This window comes from Macrotis lagotis, chromosome 8, assembly GCF_037893015.1.
Source record: "Macrotis lagotis isolate mMagLag1 chromosome 8, bilby.v1.9.chrom.fasta, whole genome shotgun sequence".
Classification (NCBI taxonomy): domain Eukaryota; kingdom Metazoa; phylum Chordata; class Mammalia; order Peramelemorphia; family Peramelidae; genus Macrotis; species Macrotis lagotis.
In genome coordinates, this window is record NC_133665.1 from 107,450,362 (window position 1) to 107,471,445 (window position 21,084).

The 21,084-nt window shown below is 40.7% G+C and overlaps 1 protein-coding gene across 3 annotated transcripts in view; it reads right to left on the minus strand.

Annotated features, from left to right (window-relative positions):
* The window catches only part of CACNA2D2 (calcium voltage-gated channel auxiliary subunit alpha2delta 2), a 417,883-nt gene that overhangs the window by 192,876 nt on the left and 203,923 nt on the right, over positions 1-21,084 (minus strand). For all 3 annotated transcript variants that reach the window (XM_074198039.1, XM_074198038.1, XM_074198037.1), the window contains exon 3: positions 18,848-18,964. In XM_074198039.1, coding sequence (XP_074054140.1) covers positions 18,848-18,964 — 117 coding nt within the window. The remainder of the gene's footprint in view (positions 1-18,847; positions 18,965-21,084) is intronic.

Genomic DNA, 21,084 nt, shown 5'->3' on the forward strand with positions numbered 1-21,084 from the left:
AATAATGGGACCTGAAGTTGGGATAGATCCGACTTCAAACCCCAGGAAAATTGTTTAGCTTCTCTGGTCTCAGTTTTCTCTTCTGTAAAAAGGGAATAATAAAACATTGTATTTACCTACCTCACAGGGTTTTTGTGAAGATAAGATAATGTATACAAAGAACTATGTCAGCCTTAAAGTATTATACAAATGTCAGCTAACATTCATTCAATAAACATCTATCAGGTTCTGTGAAAAATCCAGTTCTTGGCTAATCTAGGAGGGAGAGACAAGGTTGGATAGGATTTGATGCTGGTGTTTGCCCTAGAAGGTATGATGAAGAGCAGTGGGTGGAAGGTGAAGAGAGGAAGAGTTAGGTTCAATGGAAAGAACCATTTGTAACAAAATAGAATGGGCTCCTCACTGGAGGTCTTTAGGGGATGGATGATTTGTTGGAAATGTTATCAAATGAAGAGTTGACCAGCTTGACTGAACTAGATGAACCCTGAAGTCCCTTTGAATTCTGAGGTTGTGTGAATTATAAAAAATGCTTTGGAGTTCAGAGGCAAGAAAGATCACTTTGAACTGTTGGTGGGAGTTGGTGGAGAAGGTAATATTTAAGTTGAATCCTGAAGAAAAGAGAGGTAAAAACATCACATGTGGGTGGTTTTTGAAGTTATCCATTGTTTACTGTTCTCCAGAAAGGGGGTAGGGAGGAAAAAAAGGGGGGAGAGGGGGAGGGGGAGAGAGAGGGGGAGAGAGGGAGAGAGAGAGAGAGAGAGAGAGAGAGAGAGAGAGAGAGAGAGAGAGAGAGAGAGAGAGAGAGAGAGAGAGAGAGAGAGAATCTCCTCCCTGATGCTGTAGCTTAGTACTGTTTTGGTGAGGGGAGGATAATCAGACTTAAATGCAAGCAATCAGAGAGAAAATGCCTTCACAAACACCCTCATCTCCCACACTCCATCCTAATTGGCTTGGGTATTACGTCTTTCTTTCAAGAGAGGAAAAATGGATGGGTCAAGATCTTTTAATGTATGTAATGGATGGGAAGCAAAGGAAAACTGCATTTACAGTAAAAGAGAAAATACCTTTTAATTGCTAGTAGTAGTGAGAGGCGGAAAAGGACTCCAAGGTGTGGATCTGGAGAGATTAACTCTGCAGATTCACCTGCCCTACAAAGTTTACTGATTTGTTTATCACTGAAAGGTAGTTTCTTCAAAGTCCTCTATCCCATCATGCCTTCCCTAAATGCTATTCTGGAGGGGGAAAATAGCTTGATGAGAAGGAAAATTAGGTTTGCTTTCCAATTCTTTGATGTGGGTTGGACTTGAAGACATGAATGACACCTTTTGGCCTTGAGTTAGAAAGACCTCCTGAGTTCAAATCTGGCTACAGATATTTAGTTGCAGGACCCTAGTTAAAATCACTTATCTTCTATCTGACTCAGTTTTTTTTTTAGGCTTTCACAAGGCAATGGGATTAAGTGACTTGCCCAAGGCCACACAGCTACGTAATTTATTAAGTGTCCAAGGCCAGAATTGAACTCAGGTCCTCCTGACTCCAGGGCCTGTGCTCTATCCACTGTACCACCTAGCTGCCCTTTGTGAGGACAATAATAATATCTACCTAGAATTTAGGTGGTGAGAATCAATAAAGTTCTTATTTTTAAACACTTACAGATACATGTATACACACAAATATATGTATACACATATGGCTTTAGCTATATATATGTTTGTATACTTTGTGCTAGGCATTGAATTGATTGCTTCTACAAATAATTCAATTGATCCTCAAAACAGCTCTATGAGGTAGGTATTTGTTACCATTTTCACCTTATGGAATAGGAAACTGAGACTGACACAGATGAACACGGCTAGTCAATACCGGAGGCTGGATTTGAACTCAGTTGTTCCTGATTCCAGGCCTGGTTTTCTATCCAAGCCTTATTCAAGGAATTAATAAAAATCATTAAATGTCCTTTTCCTTAAAAGCACCTGAGGAGATTAGAGTGGGAGCCTTTCCTGGGGCCTGAGACCCTGGCTACAGAATCCAAAGTACATTTGCTGCTTCTCTCTCAATAGAATATAAGCTCCTTGAGGGCAGGATTGTTTTCCATTTTGGTTCTATATATTTAATTCCTTGAATAAATCCTTGGCACTGAAAAGCTTTAATAAATTCAGTCACTTAGTCTTGGATCTCTCAGCTAAGCATAAGAGAAATGTTGAGAAGCCCAGTGTTGGAAAAACTCAAACTTATCCACTCAGACCTCAGAGGCTGATCTAGTACCAGTCTGGAGATGTGGGGTTGTAGTTCTTGTCCAAAATGAGATCAATCAATAAATGGCAATGGGACATGAAAGTGTTTTGGACTGGTAGGAGACAGAGGAAGCTGGGATACTGGCTCTGAAAACCATCAGGTTGATGGAAGAAGACAAGATCTAAGACCTGAGAAATCCACTTCCCCTGGGAAAAGCAAGAAGAAGACAGTCTCTGGTGCTGTCAATCCCTCCTGCCTTCCTCAGGAACAGGAATCTAGCCAGAGAGCAAGGAGTTCTGCATTCATGTTGCTGATCTTCTAGCTGTGTGATCTTTGGCTAGTCCCTTCCTCTTTCAGAGATCCAGTTTCTTCATAGAAATGATGATGATGATGAGTGGTGATGAAGAAATGGCAAGCATAATGGTTAGAAAGCCTGACTCAAAACCACAAAGTTCTGATATCTGTTCTGGCCTCTGCCACATCCTATGTGATACTAGCTAACTTTTTAAAACTATATGATACTTAGCCAACTTTTTAAAACTTTAAGTTGCAGAAAAAAAGGGATGACCTGTAATTGTAGAGGGAATTTCCTCTCCTGGGACTTCCTCATACCAGAATAATCATAGGTCCAGGTCTCCAAACGATAATAGTTAATATGTTTAGGACATTGTAAGGTTTGAAAACCACTTTGCATTTATTACCTTATTTGATAAATTTGTGAACCAGAGCTATTATTATCCCCATTTTCCAGATGTGGATGAGGTAGAAAGAAATTAAATGACTTGCCCAGGGACTTAGAGCCAGTAAGTACCTAAGGCAAGATTTGAACCCAGGTCTTTCTGGTTCTAAGTCCAGTCCTCTATTCACAATGCCATTCTAGTTTGGTGGGGATAGTAGGTAAAAAACCAACTTTCCAAACTTTTGGGAAGTTATTTATGGAATCCCCTCTAAGGGTCCTTCTGGCTCTGATAAACTAAGATCTGGCTACACGGGCCCCTGCCCAGGGCTCTGTGCATATGGCTCTATAAAATTATTTGTTGTTTTGAGGGAATGCATTCAGAAAAGAGGGGGAATCAAATAAGGCTTTAAGAATCAAAGAGGAGGGCAGAGGCTGAGAGAAGGAAGAGCCCCCCCCGCCCAACATCACCTTCTTATTCCTAAGAAAGAAGCAAAGCAGGACAAGGCAAGACAAGGCAGGGCAGCCAAGACTCCTTTTGTGAAAATACCAGTGACTCTGGGGAGCTGTTCTCTTTCATTTCACCCCATCTTGTAGATTAGGGAAATTAACCATCCACCTTTTGCAAACATATTTCTCCCTTTTAAAAGAACTGAAATAGGCCCAAAGCATCACTAGGGAGGAAAGGAATTTTAGACAGCAACCAAAGGGCCACCAGAATATGACCATCTTTGATCAAGCACCCAACACAGGCTCCCCTGACAAGTAATTCTGCCTCTCCTTTGAAAATGAAGCTTGCAGTTCTATTTAACAGAGCACTGCCAGGACCCTGACACTATGCTACTCTTTATCACCTATTGTATTTGTTTCTATATCTGTATGTGAATCCATGCTGTCAACTGAATTTGATACCTCTGAGGCATAAGGAGAATAGAGCTCAAAGTTTTATCTTGAGCAACAGGATAGGCTAACCGAACCATCCCAACTCATCTCTTGACTTCCGTATGATCAATAAAATACATTAAGACCATAACCATGGTCAGGATTCACTTTATGACCAGAGTTAGGGCTTCCTTACTCTTGGTCTTGGATCAAGGCTAAATCTGGGAAGAGCAATGAGGAATAGATTCTGTGAACCTTACTTCATTTGTACCAAGAATCCATCTATAGGTTAACTACATTTCTTTTTAATCTCCCACTTGTTTAATCAATACAGCAATTCATACTAACCCTGAGAAGGATCAGGCTGAATTACTGAAAAGTATGAATTAATAGCAGTGATAATAGCCCACATTTGTAGATAGATTTAAAGAATCTAAGAGTTCCAAATTTATCATCTCACATCAATCTTCCCACAGACCTGAAAGACAGCCTGGATAGCAATTAACAGCTACATTTTTCTGAGACCCAGAGAGGGAAGGTCATTTGCTCAAGCTGAGGTTTCAAGGTAGCACTAAAGTCTGGGGAAGAATTCAGGTTTTTTTGCCTTCTTTCTCTTCTCCCCCAGATCTTTTCCATTCTCCTACATTCCCCATATGCAAAAGCCTCCAGTTTTATTACTTTCAATCCTACCTTATCTAACTATGCTAACCAAGTGCTGACAACCAGGAGTCCTTGAAGACCTACTTTAATGAATAGATAGGAATGATTTGTAATTAGCATATAGATTATAAAGTGCTTAAAAATGGTTTATTCTCTTCAGCAGGCTAAACATTCCCCTCTGAAATCCTGTGTACAATAGGAGTTTGCTCAGCAAACTCTTCTTTTGGAGATAGTACAAAGGTACACACTTTGAAGCGCCTGCTACCCAGATGGAATTATTGCTAAGTTGAAATGAGTGGATTCTGAAAAAAAATGATTTAGATTTAGAGCTAGCAACTTAGGGACTACCTAGTTGAGGATGGCCTGGGTTGGTCTATACTTTGGATCCATCATTTAAAGAACTCTATGCATGATGGATCCAGGGCATTGCCTGAATCAGTCCTGGGACTCCCCAGCTCCGAGGGCTTCTTGAATGACCATATCCCTGGTTCCCTCTCCACAAAGGTTTCTCCTTTTCCCTTTTCCTCCCTGTTGTCTTAGAGACTGAATTCTTTCTGGAGTTTAATTCTAAATCTTCTCAGGGACTTGGGAGTACCAAAAGGTGCCCTCTCAGTTGTGAGGTTGGTCCTCAGTTGGAGATGAGAATACTAAGGTCAAACAAGTGACTTGCCCAAGGTCACACCATCAGTTAGAGCTAGCACCAGAAGTCAGGTGTCCTAACTCTCATCCCAGTGACCTCACTGAACTGGTTGCAAAGAAAAGGGTATGTGTGAGGGTCAGTGCATTCTAGGGAGAACAGTCCTGGGGAAAACAGGAGGGAAGAATGTGCTGGCAGTATTGGGTATGATTTGATGTGGTGGACTCAATAGTGGACTTTGCATCAGGAAGACCTGAGTTTGAATTTCTCCTAAGACTAGCTACATGATCCTGAACAAGTAACTTAATTTTTCTCAGCATCAATTGCGTCATTTGTAAAAAAGGGGGATAACAAGAGTAGCTATCTCATAAGGTTTGTAGGAAGGATCAAATAAGATGCCATCTGTCAAACGTTTTGAAAACTTAAAAGCCCTCCATAACTATTACTTACTGTGATTATCATTATTGCGTTAGAGGAACAGAAAAATGGATGAATATAGGGACTGTTCAGTACACTGGAAAACATGCTGGATTTGAAGTCGGGGACCTGGGATAAAACCCAAGTTCTACTACTTACCATCTGTGTTACTCTGAGGTCATGATTTCTCTGGGCCTCAGGTTCCTCATCTGTAAAATGAAGGAGCTGGACCAAATGACCTCTCAAATCCTTCTAGCTCAAGATTTAGGAATCAGATCAACTAATCACTTCATGAAACTGAGAAAGGAAGAGGAATCCATGCTCTGGGGAAGAGATAAGGCACAAATTATGAAGATATGAACCTGGGAGCTGGGTTTCATATCAAGGACTGAGAGAGCCCTCTTCTTGCTCTTGATCACATTATACGAGAAGCCCTGAAGGCACGTGGGCTCTCATCCATAAAGTAGAAGCCAAGCCCTTAGTGTAATGAAACCTTCCAAAGCTACTATGAATTAATGAACCTTTTCCATTAGGGATAATTAGGAGCCTCCTGGACAAGGGCTGAAGAGCTACTTCAGAGCATTGGGCACACTCTTTCAGTTACTGCCAACCCAATGAGGTTCTATATAGGTGATCGGATTCCTTCTGAAAATTCATAATTCCCAGTTCTACAGACCTCCAAAACTTCATTTCCACCAAGCCTCTGGATTGTTTTAAATCCATTTCCAAGGTGGTTCTCTCAGGAATTAATGAGGTTCACAAAGGGAACCATATCTGAATGATACAAAGGCCTTCTGGAGATAATGGCACTGCCATCATGGAAAAGTGAGTTGGGTCAACACAACATTTAAAAATACACAGAAGAGAGGAGAAGAAAGTTCAGAAAGGGGCACAGACAAGCAGAGCTGTTTTGTGACTACCATACTCAATTTGATAGATACTTGAAAGTGGAACATAATAGTAGTCTGCTATAGAAAGAAAAGTCAGCCAGGACTCAAGCTTCTCTTAACTACTTTTCTTAACTCTAACATTCCTTTATGATCTTAAACCACTTCTCTTAATTCTAACATTACTTTATGATCTTAAAGGCCTTGAATCTATCATCTCATCTGATCTTCCCAGCTGCCCTCTTTGATAGCATCATCAGTTCCCTTTTACAGGTGTGCCCCCAAAACCTCAGAGTGACTCACATAAGGTCACTAAGGTAGAAAGATCTAAACCCTCAGCTTCTGACCCCAAGTTCATTGATTTTTTCTCATTATACCAAGTTTCTACCAAATTCATCATCTCATAGGGGGAGGAAAGACTCTGAGAGATGGGTACTGGGTTGCCCAAGGCCACCAATCAAGTGATAGAGATAAAACTAGAAGCCTCTTGATTCCCTATCCTGAATACTGTGGCAATGAGGAGAAGCTATGAAGTATTTTTTCTTCCTTCTCTACATCTTGGGATTAGAAATTGACAAACTACAGCTTGAAGGATTTTTTTTTTTAGTGTTTTTTTTGCAAGGCAATGGGGTTAAGTGGCTTGCCCAAGGCCACACAGCTAGATAATTATTATGTGTCTGAGGCCAGATTTGAACTCAGGTACTCCTGACTCCAGGGCCAGGGCTCTATCCACTGTGCCACCTAGCTGCCCCTAGTTTGAAGGATTTGAGTTGGACTTTAAGGAAAGACTTCTGGAATGTCAAACCAGTAGGATATATTGCAGGGATGTCTCCATCTTTAGAAATTATTCAATAAAATATCAGTAGTTTTACTGACTGGGTTTTGGAGGGATATAGAGGGAAGACCTCTAAAATATGAGTTGAGAGTTCTTGTCCTAGCTTTGCTACTAAGTCTCTCAATGGGGTCAAACAAGTTCTCTCCCCTCCATAGGTCCCAGTTCCCTATTCTATGAACTAGGGGTAGGCAGTAAGCCTTGTTAGGATGTCAGGAAAATTGCAAGGACTAAATGCAAGAATGAATTTGAAAGCATTTAAAAATTGTGACAAGATCGACTCTTATAAGCAATTGTTACTCTCCTTTTTTAATTTTTGGTTTTTGTAAGGCATTGGGGTTAAGTGACTTGCCCAAGGTCACACAGCTAGATAATTATTAAGTGTCTGAGGCTGAATTTGAATTCAGGTCCTCCTGACTCTAGGGTTGGTGCTCTATTCCCTCTGCCACCTCGCTGCCCCATGATTGTACTTCAAGGAGTTATGATTGTATTGAGATGGATGTTCTTGCCACTGATGCAGAAGCAACACCTCTCATGCCTTTGTAGAGACTCTCCATAAGCTGCTTGGGTCCCAAATACTCATTTGCTAGTAGCTAACCCTCTGGTGACTGGCTTCTACACACTTAGTGAAGTTGGGCTTCAGTTGATAGACACACAGTCTGCCACCAGGCCCTTTCTAGCTCGGTAGGATCTGCCAAAGCTTCCATATCACTGGCCTGTCTTTTAAGAACTGAGGGTCACTGTCACATCATTACAGGGTATTAGAGGAGAAATTCAGTGGAAGTATTATTATTACTGTCAATGATAATATTAATAAAGGACTCCCACAAGAGGAGGGTAGAAGCCTTCTCCAGCACCCAGAAGCTTTTTCTGCCCCTCCTGAAATCACTGTACAACCAGAGAGGTTGTAGGGTGTAGGGTGAGTGGGCACATAAGAATCTGGGATGACTGGTGATGCCTCTCAATGATAGTTTTTCTGCCTGGGGCAAGCCACAAAATCACTTTGAGATAAATCTGGAGTGATATAATTAGCAGGAAAGCTGTTACGAGCCAGGTTTTACTGCCATAAATATATGGGGAATAAAATAGGAAATGGAGTCTTATAATGACTGTCAGTCAGTTCTCAGGGTATGAAAGAGGCAATGGTGAGGCCTGAGGAGCATGACCTTAAGGTCCTGAAGATCTATGGTCAGAGCAGGAAAAGGATTCATTTTTCTCCCTTCCATCTCCCTGCCTGTCCTTGCAATGCCTTCCTAAACTTGGTCCAGAGAGAGTGCTAGGCATTCTTCTCTAGGTTCTAGAAATAAGTAGAGGGTACTACCATCCTTTCAGTTCCCAGATTCATAAGTCTGGAGTCATCCATGACTTCTTCCTCTTCCCCAACCCTCACTATTTGGCAAGGTTTGCCAGTTCTACTTCTATGACATGTCTCACATTTGTCCCTCTTTCTGTCACCACCTCTAGTCCAGGCCCTCATCACACCTTGCTTGGAGTATTACAATAGTCTTCTTTTCTTAGAGGCAATCTGGGTTATGTAACTTGATCAGGATCATTTGGCTAGTAAGTATTGGAGGCTAGATTTGAACTCTGATCTTCCTGGCTCCTGGACCAGTGCTCTATCCACTGCTCCACCTAGCTGCCCTCTAATAGTCCTCTAACTTGGCCTCCTGCCACAAGTCTCTCTCCATTCCTTCTTCTTCTTCTTCTTCATAGTTGTCAAACTGATATTCTAAAACAGGTCATGCTGTCTGCCACAATGCATGCCACACTGCCATGCTGCATGCCATACCATCTGCCATGCTGCATGTCACACTGCATATCACACCGTCTGCTATATATCATGTCACGCTATGTTGTATGCTACACTGTCTGCTAAGCCGCTGTCTGCCATGTTGCATATTACAGTGAATGGTCACAGTGTTAGGAGACAAATCTATCTCTTCAACCTTATTTCAGACTAGTTTTCTTCACTTTCTCTATGCTCCAGTCAAATGGAACAATGCTGTCTGATCTCTGTTTTGAGCACCGATGGAAGATTTAACATCTCTCTTTGACCTTCAATGGATACTAGTCCTTTCTAGACCTCAGCTTCCTTCTCTGACAGTTTTTCCATTTCTGACTCCTATGATCATATGAGGCAGAAGTGAATCAGACAGATCTCAACCTAGCAAGGTGTCCTAGAATTTGTAGGGAGCTTATAATACAAGGCCAATGAGTACTCAATACGTGATAATGGCAAGAGCATTTTGGAAGAGGGTAGTATTGCTCTAGGGCAGGACAGTGAAGAAAGACTTCCAAAAGTGGTGAGGTCATAGCTTACTCTTATCAGATCATATTAGTAATGCTGCGTTCAGGTCAATATATGCCAACAATGTAATAAGGAAATCAGAATATCCTGTGTGATCTTAGGTCCCTCCACTTTCTGAGTGATATTCTCACTTTTCTGAATATTCTCTCTCTGGAACCCCTTGTGTAAATCATTTCTGGAGCATCATGTAAGTTCTATGCTTTGCTTCTGGAAGGACTTTGACTATGATGATGTGAGCACTAGAAATCAGGTCATATATGGGAGGGGGGAGTGAGGGAGCATGTGTAGCCTATAGAGAAGAGAAGATTTAGAGAAAACATGATGGAAGTCCTCAAATATTTGAATAATTTTCGCAAAGAAGAGATTTGTTCTCCTAGGCTCTAGAAGGCAGAACTAGAAGCAATAAGTGGAAGGTAAAGAGTACCAGGTTTCAACTTAACATAAAGCAAGAATAGACTAATAATCAATTGATTAATTATCAATTGATCAAAGCTTTCAAAAAGTAGAATGGGCTGCTTTGGGAGGTAGTGAGCTGCTCAAGATCAGAGATTTTAAGCAGAAACTACATAAGCACTTGATGGGAAAACTGTTCAGGTATGTGTCCCAGATCCTTTCCAAAGTCTCTCTTGCTTTGACATTCAATGAATGAATGATGTTCATTAAGTTATGTTTGTCCATCCTGCCTTACTTATTTAGGTCATTATTTTCTTGGAAGAAGATGTCATCTCATTTAACAATGAAAGCCCTCAGGGCCTGTAACTAGGTCCTGCTCTCTAGTTCTCAGAGTGAATGATGAATAATAGGAAGCATATTACTGGTCCTCCAGAACTATCCAGTCCAGTGATTTCACTTTTCCTCTTATTCAAGTTCAGCCCATTCTTTCCATTCCTTCTGATGTCCTTCAAGTCTTTATATTAGGGAAAAAATTTCTGACCTAAGTCACTAGCCTGACAACTAATGAATTTGAGAAATCACAAGGATTAGGTACATTTTTGTCTTCTCCCTTCCTTCCTCCTTTCCTTCCTTTCTCTTTCTTTCTTTCTTTCTTTCTTTCTTTCTTTCTTTCTTTCTTTCTTTCTTTCTTTCTTTCCCTCCTTCCTTCTTCCTTCCTTCCTTTCTCTCTTCCCTCTCACTTTTTCTCTCTATCCCTCAAATCCACCCCTCCCCCCAACATAACCCAGAGCTGAAGTCCTGCACTCATGGGCTGGCAAAGGTGCTGCTTATTGGGTGGTAAGGCTCTGGGTAGGGAAAGGTTCTGCCAGTGACAAAAGAGGAACTCCCCTTTATTAGAGAAGCAATCAGGCTAGAAGCAATGGAGGTAGAGGTGATGGTGGAGCAGGGAATGAAAAACTGGCCTTTGAAACCAGACCCAAGCCAAAGTAATGACCTGTGTCCATGGAGAACCAGAGGCTCTACCTTGATGGATAAGCTGTGTGCTAGGGGTGGGGGTGGAAGGCTTCCAGATCTTCATTAGGCATCAGGCTCTCAGAGATTTATCTAGGTCTTGATTAGATCCTGTGGGTCTGTGTTTATACCATACTTCCATTAAATGGGACAAGGAGCAACAAAGAAAAGAGGAAAAATAGAAAAAAAGAAGAGAAAAAGGGAAGAAAGAGGAGGAAAGCAGAAAGTGGAGGAGGAAGAGGAATGGCTGTACTAGAAAGGCCAATGGATTTGGAATGGAAGACTTGGGTTCAAAGCCCCTTTTTGCCATGTGGGACCATGGGCATGTTTCTGAGCCTAGTCTCTCCATATAAATTAAGGGAGTTGTACTAGAAGATATCTGAAGTCTATTTCAATTCTGAATCTATGTTCCCATGAATTGGTGGGCAACAGGAAGGGGTAGAATGGAAAAAAAAAACAAGATGAGGAGAAAGAGAATGAGGACGAGAGAAGAAAGAAAAAAGAGTTCAAAGAAAAGGGAGAGGGGGTAGCTAGGTGGCTCAGTGAATAGAGCATTGGCCCTGGAGTTAGGAGTACCTGAGTTCAAATCTGATCTCAGATACTTAATAATTACCTAGCTGTATGGCCTTGGGCAAGCCACTTAACCCCATTGCCTTGCAAAAAACCTAAAAAAAAAAAAAAAGAAAAAAGAAAAAAAGAAAAGAAAAGAAAAGGGAGAGGAAAAAAAAGGACAGGGACTGGGGAAGGAAAAGGACCTAAAACATAAGGAATAAGAGTATGGAAGGATAAAAGGAAGAAGAAAGAGGAAGGGGAACACAATTATAAAACTCAGAGTAAGAGGTACAAATGTGTAGGGTTAGATTTCAGCTTATTCTTTTATTTCACCAGTGACTCCTCCTGATCCCTTAGTCATATCTTCCTAATACTCTTCTCTCACTGATATTGTTCAGTTGTTCAGTCATGTATGACTTTCCATGACCCTTGGATCATAGTAGGCCATTATTGTCCATGCGGCTTTTCTTGGCAAAAATACTGGAGTGGTTCCCTATTTCTTCTCCAATGAATTAAAGCAAACAGAACTTAATTGACTTGCCAGGGGTCACACAACTTATAAGTGTGGGAAGCTGAATTTAAACTCAAGTCTTCCTGACTCCAGACCCAGTATTCCACTGAACCCCCAAGCTGTCCCTACTCTGCTTTACTAAGTCTATGTGCCAGTCAAACTAGACAACTGGCCATCTCTCCCACATGCTTGACAGCCACAGTCTTGACATGAACAATACCATCTTGATTTTGGAATAAGCCTATGTATTCTCATGCACTTTAAAAAAGCAACAAAAAATAGCATTATGATAATCAGTTGTTGGTCAGGGTATTCTGACATATGTGTTTTTCAAATAGACTAGAACCAGAAATGCTTACTATGAGGATTTTGCTGTTGTTGTTTTGTTTGTGTGTGTTTGTTTTCATGAAATAAAGATGGCCACTTGTGGCATTAGAGTCACTGTATTAGCATATAGACCCCCATCCTGGATTGACTATACTGTCCATGAAACCTAGTCACATCAGGTCCTAGTCACCACCTCTCATCAGACCAGCTTTGGGTTATACAGTCATCAAAGTCTCTAGCTTAGCATGGCACGAATAGACTGCATCATTACAAGCCTCATCAGCAACCACAGACAAACCAGAGAGCCTTCCAAATGCCAGGGATCCCAGTGGAAGACTGGCTGCAATCTCACCTCTACCAAACTGATTATGGTCTGGCTCCTACTCATTACACAGATCTGACTGCCTGGAGCCCTTCCAAACCTCGGCACTGCTGAGACCACAGATCTTCAACTGTCATTCCAACATCCTGGGGGTGGTTAAGATAGTGGTGTAGTTGATGGCTAATGGGAAATTCTCACTTACTAACATTAATGTGAATTAGGCAGTTTCCATGGCATAGCGTAGAAACCTAGGAAGTGGCTGTTTACCCCTTTTGGTGATTAATGCAGTAATCTATCATTGAATAATATGCTGCGTGCATCTGGGTAAATTAAAGCAGATGTAGCATTTAAAACATACAAAATGTCTCTCTCTGGTGGGCACAGAAAAATATTGAATGTTCTTGTATTGTACGTAGGGTGCTTGTACTCATAAAGTCAATAAAAGAACCTGAAATACACACTTTTTCTTTATTATTTTGATCACCACCCACCCCCAAGCTTTTTTTCATGCTGGGAACTAGTTTTGATAGCTCAGAATCTTTGAATTAGGAAAGACTTCAGCTTCAGAGGGACCATCTAGGCCAACTGGTTCTAGATAAGAATCTATTCTCCAACATATATGATAATTATAGTGTTATAAAGCTCTTGACTTAAGTTTTCCAGTTAGAGGAAACCACCACCTCCCAAGATAACCAATTGGGAAATGCTTCAACTATTCTATTTTTTCCTGATATTTAACCTACAGTTGTTTCTTTTCTTTTCATTTTGGCAAGGTAATGAGGTTACGTGAAAGTTGCCTCTTTTCAAGTTCTACTCAAAGCTTCTTGGTCAGCCCTGGAGGGCCAAGTCTAATACCTTTTCCTTTAAAGACACCTCCCAACTTCTCCCTTTGACCCAAGTCTTCTTTTCTCTAATTTAAACCCAGTTCCTTAAATCTTCCTTTTATGTTGTTATCTTCAAGAACCTTCCCCATCCTGGTTGCTCTTTCCTGGAGGTTCTTTGGTTTACCAGTGTCCTTAAAATATAGTGCCAAGAACTGAAAATAAAACTTCAGATGTATTCTAACCAGAATACTATGCATGTCTTGTACAAATGCTACACTGACATCTCGGCAAAGTATATTTGTAATATTTCTGTTTTTGCCAAGGCAAGTCAACAGTCATTAAGCACTACTATGTGCTCAACAATCATTAAGCACTACTATGTACTTTGTGATACAATGGGGCTGAGAGTAAAAATACAAGCAAAAAACTAGCCCTGGTCCTCAGGGGGCTCACATTCTAATGTGGAAGGGGGAGACCACACAGAAGAAGAAGAAGAAGAAGCTAAAAAGTATATGACTATAGGGGCATGGGAAACTTGTCAAAAAAAAAAGAAATGATGTTGAAGACCTGTTTTTGATGAAGCTGCGATAGTGCTTTCTTTTCTTGATTCATTAATTCTTTCTTTAATAATAAATCATTTTTGGTCAAAAATTGAAGTTAAGTTCACTGGCCTCAAGCCTTCATATTCTATTCTCCTCCTCCTCCTCCTCTCCTCTTAAAAAAAAACCCTAATATAAAACCAACAACTGAGAAACCTCCATTTGTACCTCTCTGTGAAACTGGTTCCATTTGCATGTGGTTCTGAAAATGAAGGTCAAGCAGTCCCCCATTTGTGTCTTACTTAAGAGAAGAATAGAAAGCTGAAAGGATCACATAGGTGTTAAAAAAGAACCTGACTCATAGGCTCATCATCTGCATGAAAATGTATAACACCCTAAGTCTAGGTAGGTAGCCTCTGGTGTGGCTCCTGTCCCCATAAATGGCCCTCAGTGTCTTTTTGATAGAGTCATTATAAACATCTGATTGTCTCTGATTAGATGAGACAATAAACTTCCATCCCAGTGTGGCTGTATTGTCAAACTCCCCTTCTGCAATCCCCCAATTAGAATTCCAGACCTGAGAGAGGGGATTTAAATTGGATTACTGGATGAGGTCCAGTGAGAGAGGAACAATGTGTTGGGAGCAGCAGCAGCCCCCCTCTTCTTCCCTCTCTACCCCTCCCACACACACTTAGGCAGGCCCCCAAACACATACCAGGCAAACTGGAGCCGCCAGCCAGGGTTTGATTAGGAGCGAATTAAAAATATAATTAAAACAAAAGCTTTTCACCAGCAATTAGGCAAGAAGTGGGAGAGAGAAGGGCTTGTCACGATTAATTAAGAGAGCTCTGAGATTAGACCTTTAAATGAATCTCCTGAGCCTTGAGGTACCCTCTTCAGAAGCAACAGACCTTGGTTCCCATTGTTTTTCTGGGTGACTAGAGGTAAGAGAGGAAGTGACTACATGCTCTTAGAATACTCTGGAGGACCTGAAACTGGAACTCTGGAATCCTTTTCTGGGAATTCAGGTTGTTGGTTTGCCACCACTCAGTAAATATAATTAAAATTACCTCCTCCAAGCAGCCCTCCATATCAAGCCTGTTCTTCTCTGTTTCTTATTTATCACTTCCAGAAGAATAGTAGTTATTTCCCCGTTTGTTTACACTTTAGCTTCCAAGTACCCATCTCTCAGTTATAAACAACTGACATTTATAAAGCATTTTGAAGTTTTCAAAATACATTTGCTATTTCACTTGATCTTGAATGCCACCTGGAACATTAGGTATTAGAGATTGTATTATTCTCATTTTATAAGGGAGGAAATTGAATTGAGCTAAGTTAAATCTGTGGTCACACCACCAATAAGGGACAGGTGGGATTCAAATTTAGCTCTTTCCCAACTCCAATCCTGATGTTCTTTCATGAAACTGAATCCCAATAAGCGTTGGTGTCTGGCCCAAAGTTAAATTAACTGAAGACTAGTGCCCGAATAGCTTCAATCCCAACCTGTGGATGTGTCCAGCAGATCTTTGAATGGGAATATTGCATCTAATGGGCATGGCTAAGGTCAGGGTTCATCTTGTGACCAGGGTTAGAGTTTAGTCTATGGCCTATTTAGTACCACACTCTATCTCCTGAATCAATTTCAGTAGAATGAAAACTCCATGAGGGCAAGGACTATTTCATTTTTATCTCTATCTAGCACCTAGTACAGTGGGCACTTCATCAATGTATACAGAGTGAAATTTGATTCTTCTGGTTCTGATTATTTAGCAAAACATTCCACAGTCATCACCCAAGGGCAAATAAGATATTTGTCATAAGAGTGATTTAGTACTCTTCATCATAGATCTATCTTGGATACTTGATTGCTCGTTGAGTCCTTGGGAAAGATAACAACATTAAGAGCTCATGTTTCTAATGTGCCTTAAAGTTTAGAAGGGCTTTCATCAGAATATGCTGGGAAGTAAGGAGTACAAATTTTATTATTCCCATTTTGCAAATTAATAAACAGATGAAAACACTAGAGTCTCAAATTTCTGATTAATTCTGGCATCCCTAACACTATGCCACTATTCTTTATTGCCTTGGTGCTTTGAAAGCCTTCAGACCAAGTAAACTCAGTGTATAGAAAATCTAAAGATGGGTAGTGGCAGCTATAGCTATATTGACAGGAAGGAGGTAACCAAGAAGACAGAGTTTGAGGTCCAAAGTACAGGGAAACAGCCCCTGCAGAGAGTGGGGCCAATAATCTCTCTCAAGGAAGACTGAGAATGAGAAAAAGAATAAATGACAGAGTCAGAAATGTAATGAAGGTGGGGAGGGAGGGAGGGAGAGAGGGGGAGAGAGAGAGAGAGAGAGAGAGAGAGAGAGAGAGAGAGAGAGAGAGAGAGAGAGAGAGAGAGAGAGAGAGAGAGAGAGAGAGAGACAAAGACAGAGATACAGAGACAGAGATGGAAAAAGAGAGATATAAAGAGACAGAGAGGCAGAGACAGAGAGTGAGAGACAAAGAGAGATAAAGACTCAGAGAGAAAGAGAGACAGATAGAGAGAAGCAGAGATTGAGAGATATGGAAACAGAGACAGAGAGTCAGAGAGATACAGACACAGAGAGACAGAGAGAGAGAGATGGAAAGAGAGAGTGAGACAGTCAGCAGAGAGATAGAGATTGAGAGACAGAGAAACAAGAGAGAGAAATAGAGAGAAAGGCAGAGAGACAGAGAGAGATGGAAAGAGTGAGACAGAGACAGAGAGGAAGATGGAAAGAGAGTGAGACAATCGGCAGAGACAGAGACACAGATAGAGAGACACATAGACAGAGAAACAGAAGAGTGAGAGAGAGAGAGAGAGAGAGAGAGAGAGAGAAGAGACAGAGACAGACAGAGAGAAAGTCAAAGAGAGAGAGAGCTAGTGAAACAGACAGAGAGAGGAGAGATTCTAAGAGCAAATAGTGTCACTGAAAAAGAGAAGAGAAAAGACAGAGACAAAGTGGTTTTCAGAAGAAAGAAGAGAGACAAAAGCAGTGAACAATGCCAGATGTAGGGGTTGAGGGACTAAAATAGAGATGGTGTTACAGGAGATAGGGAAGGTAAGAAGAAAGAGGATGTGAGAGATGTGAGAGAAGAGATATGGAGAGAGACAGAGATAAAGGAACTGAGAAAGGAACTGAGAAAGATATAGAGAGTGGGCACACCAGAGAAGCCTGTGGAAAAGCCTGACATTTCACTTTTCATCATCTTCTCCTTCTTCTCCTTCTCTCCTGCTGTTTCTGTCATGCTTCATGATCTGCATTCCTGCCCCTGATGGTTGTCACCTCCTGCACGAGTGCCCTCTTCCTCCGCCCTGGCACCATCCCTGCTGTTAGTCAGAAATGGGAAAGCAGAGGTGGGAGCAGCTCTGGCAGAGCCTTGGCTGGAAGAGGGGGGAGTAGGGTACAGGGTAAAGAGTTCAAGTATCATCATTGTTGCTGACTGTATGATCTTGGGCAAGGTCATTCCCCTATCTGGGCCTCAGTTGTCCTTTTTGTAAAATGTAGAAGTTGAACTAGATTGGATCTAAGAGCTATTCTAGCTCTGATATCTTCTGGCTTTATGTTCTAAGGTTTCCTTTGGACCTTCTGGCACTACCTCTTGTCTTTCCCTTTCCCTTCATCATTCATGCCCAAAGTCTTCAGGGCCTGGCAATACATTCAAAAAATATCTACCCCAACTTTCCCTTTATTTCTCTTAGGTTGTCCTGTCTTAACTTTGATTCCTGGAAAATGACATGCAGAAACCACATCTAATGTGAGGTTGCCTTAAGCTGAGACCCGTGGAGGACTGGGGAGGAGAACAGTGATGCCTGATTTAAATAGCAACTGGGGAAGAGAGGGAAAATCAGCAGACATGAACTATCTATGCCTAGCAAAATCTTTAGGCTACTATGGTTTCTAAAAGGGGGGTGCTTAGAGATTGTCCTTCTCATTGCATAAAACAATCCAAACAACATCTTCTCCCTAAAATCCTACTTGAATTTCTGCACCTATGAATAGGAAGCTTGAAGGGATTCATTGATCATAGACTTACAGCTTAAAGAGATCTCATAGTTCATTCATCTGATATTTCATTTCACAAATGAAGAAACTGAGGCTTATACATGTTAAATGATTTGCTCAAGATTATATAGTCAGCAATGGAGGGAGAATTTGAATCTAGATTCATGGATTCCAGAATAGGTATTCTTTCTATATTATATAATGACATTACTGAGTATATACCGGCATTACTGAGTATATACCGGCATTACTCTGAATGCTGGTTACTCTTCAAAATGTATATCCCCTGGAAGGGCCTGGGACAATGCTAAATGTTTAGCTACCCCTACCTCATGGTAACCAATGTAACCAAAACTTACTCCCTGAATAGTAGTGTAAAGCAGTGGGAAGTGTGAATTGAAGCTGAAGACAAACTCTTTTGCTTTTCAGTTCTTTGCTATTACAAAAAAGTACTGCTACAAATACTTTGGTGAGGCAGGTAAGTAGCTCAATGGAAAGAGATCTGAGCCTAGAGTCAGGGAGATCTGAGTTCAAATTTGACCTTAGACACTTATTAGTTGCATGATCCTGGGGCAAATCATTTAACTTCTGTTGCTTTCTGTAAAGTGTGTATAATAATAGCTTGTACCTTCCAAGGTTGTTATGAGGATTAGATGAGATTACACACACACACACACACACACACACACACACACACACACACACACACACGTATATAGTTTTACAAACCTCAAAAGTGCCAAATAAGTAAACAATTAACTAGATGAGTAAATAAATATGACACTTTTTTTTCCCTTCTTACCTTCAGAGCCCGGACCTTCTTGGCCAGTAGATTCTCAATATCTCCTGCCACCTTCTCCACAAGTTTCTGGGGGACATTCTCTTCGATCTCAAACAAGTTTCGGTTGTCCTTGTAGATCTGGAGAAGAAAGGAAGAGGAATATGAAGAGAGTCAGGGGAGAACAGAAGAAAAAGACATATTTCTGAATTTAGGCTTTGGCTCTCTGATTTTTTTAAACTTTTCTTAAAAATAATAGCTTGTTCTTTTTGTGGTGGAAATTAAGGGAATGTCCATCAATTGAAGAATGGCTGAACAAATTGTGATATATGAATGTAATGGAATACTATTGTTCAATAAGAAACCAGGAGCAGGGAGATTTCAGAAAAACCTGGAAAGACTTACATGAACTGATGCTGAATGAAGTGAGCAGAACCAGGAGAACATTGTACACATTAACAGCAATATTGGGTGATGGACCACTATGATAGACTTGGCTCTTCTCAGCAAAACAGTGATCAAAGACTATTCTAAAAGTCTTGTGATGGGAAAAATTGCCATCCACTTGCAGAGAAAGGGCTATGGAGTCTGAATTCGACCAAAGCACACTATTTTAACTTTTAAAAATTTGTTTTGTTTTTTCTTTCTCGTGATTTTTTCCCTTTTGTTCTGATTCTTCTTTCACAATATGACTAAGATGGAAATATTTTTAACATGAGTATATATGTATAACCTAAAAAAACAGCTTGTTTCTACAGTGTAGTAAGGGTTATAAAACATTTTTTATCACAACAATCCTGTGAGGCAGACAATGTGTATTTATTCCCATTCTTCAGATGAGAAAACAGACTCAAGAGAGATAAGGAACAAGGTCAAACAACTTAAAAAAGGGACAGGGATTTGAACATAGACTTCCTGACTCCACAGAATCACAGAATTTCAGAGTTGGGCTGGATGCCAGGGACCATCAGATCCAACCCACTCTTCCCTGTCCCTCTTTCCCCAAATTGCTACATGGGATGAACCAGTCTTTACCTGAAGACCTTTAGTAAAGGGAGAATCTACTACCTCCCAAGGCAGCTCATTCCATCTTTGCTAGCTCTGTTAGGAATGTTTTCCACATGTCAGATGTAAATTGTTCTCTTTGTAACTTCTATCCTTTGCCCTTAATTTTGTTCTTTGGAACTAAACAGAACAAATCTCCTACCTTCAAGTCTTGGAAAATAGCCATCATGGGATGTTAAAATGGAATGTTCTTTTATGTTAACTGAAGTTCTAGAAAGGAAAACAGCCCTCATGTCTCCACACCCTGACACAGGAGTGATCAGGGTACACATTTTATATAGAGCCGAACTCCACTCTGCACCCTATGTAAAATTCTCCCCTTCCCACAAAAATAGATGAACTAAAAGAGTCGTGATTCTTATTACCAAAGTATGTACTTCAAATAAGAACTTCAAGGATGTGCTTATTTCAATATAAGTATTTGTTTATAGGTACTGGGCAACCAGATAAGGGCCCTTGACCACTGTAGATGGAGGAATAATGAAGAGAAACATGGAGAAATCGTGAGAAAAGGGGTAGGGAATTTGTTTAACAAAATTCTGATTCTGCTCCACACTACTTTCAGAAATACATAAAAAAGAGAAATGCCTGTATTTTTAGATCTAGTAGGATACAGTCTATTTATGTGGTGCTTTTTTAAAAAAAAAACCTTTAGGATCTCAAAGACCTTTAAAAAATGAAATTCAATCCAGAGAATCCAACCTCAGTGGTCCCTAATCAAATCCAAAGAAATGTCTGCTAGGGGAGGTTTTAGCCTACCCTGAAAGATTTTAGAGGAAGATTCCATAACCCCCTGAGTCCACTTGTTCTACTATATTTTAGACCTCACAGATGGTTAAGACCTTTTTACAGTTCAATCTATCTTATTTCCTTCTGTAGATCTCATGGTTGGAGTGGGGTAAAGGAGGGTGCAGAGTATTAATTTGGTGATCAAAGGTATATATGGTTATGCAATACCTGTTTTAGGGTTCAGTTTGAGGATAGAGTTAAGGGTCAGTGTATGATTAAGTTAGGGCTCAGTCTGGCCAGGGACAGGGTTTTTGTTTGGGTCCATGCATGGATAAGGTTAGGGAACAACTTGTAACTGGGGTTAGTGACTCAGTCTGTTGTTGCAGTGAAAAGAGTGTGAATGTCTCTTTCTAACCTATTCCAATACTGGAGACATATCTAAATGAACACATCCTGTTGACAAAAGA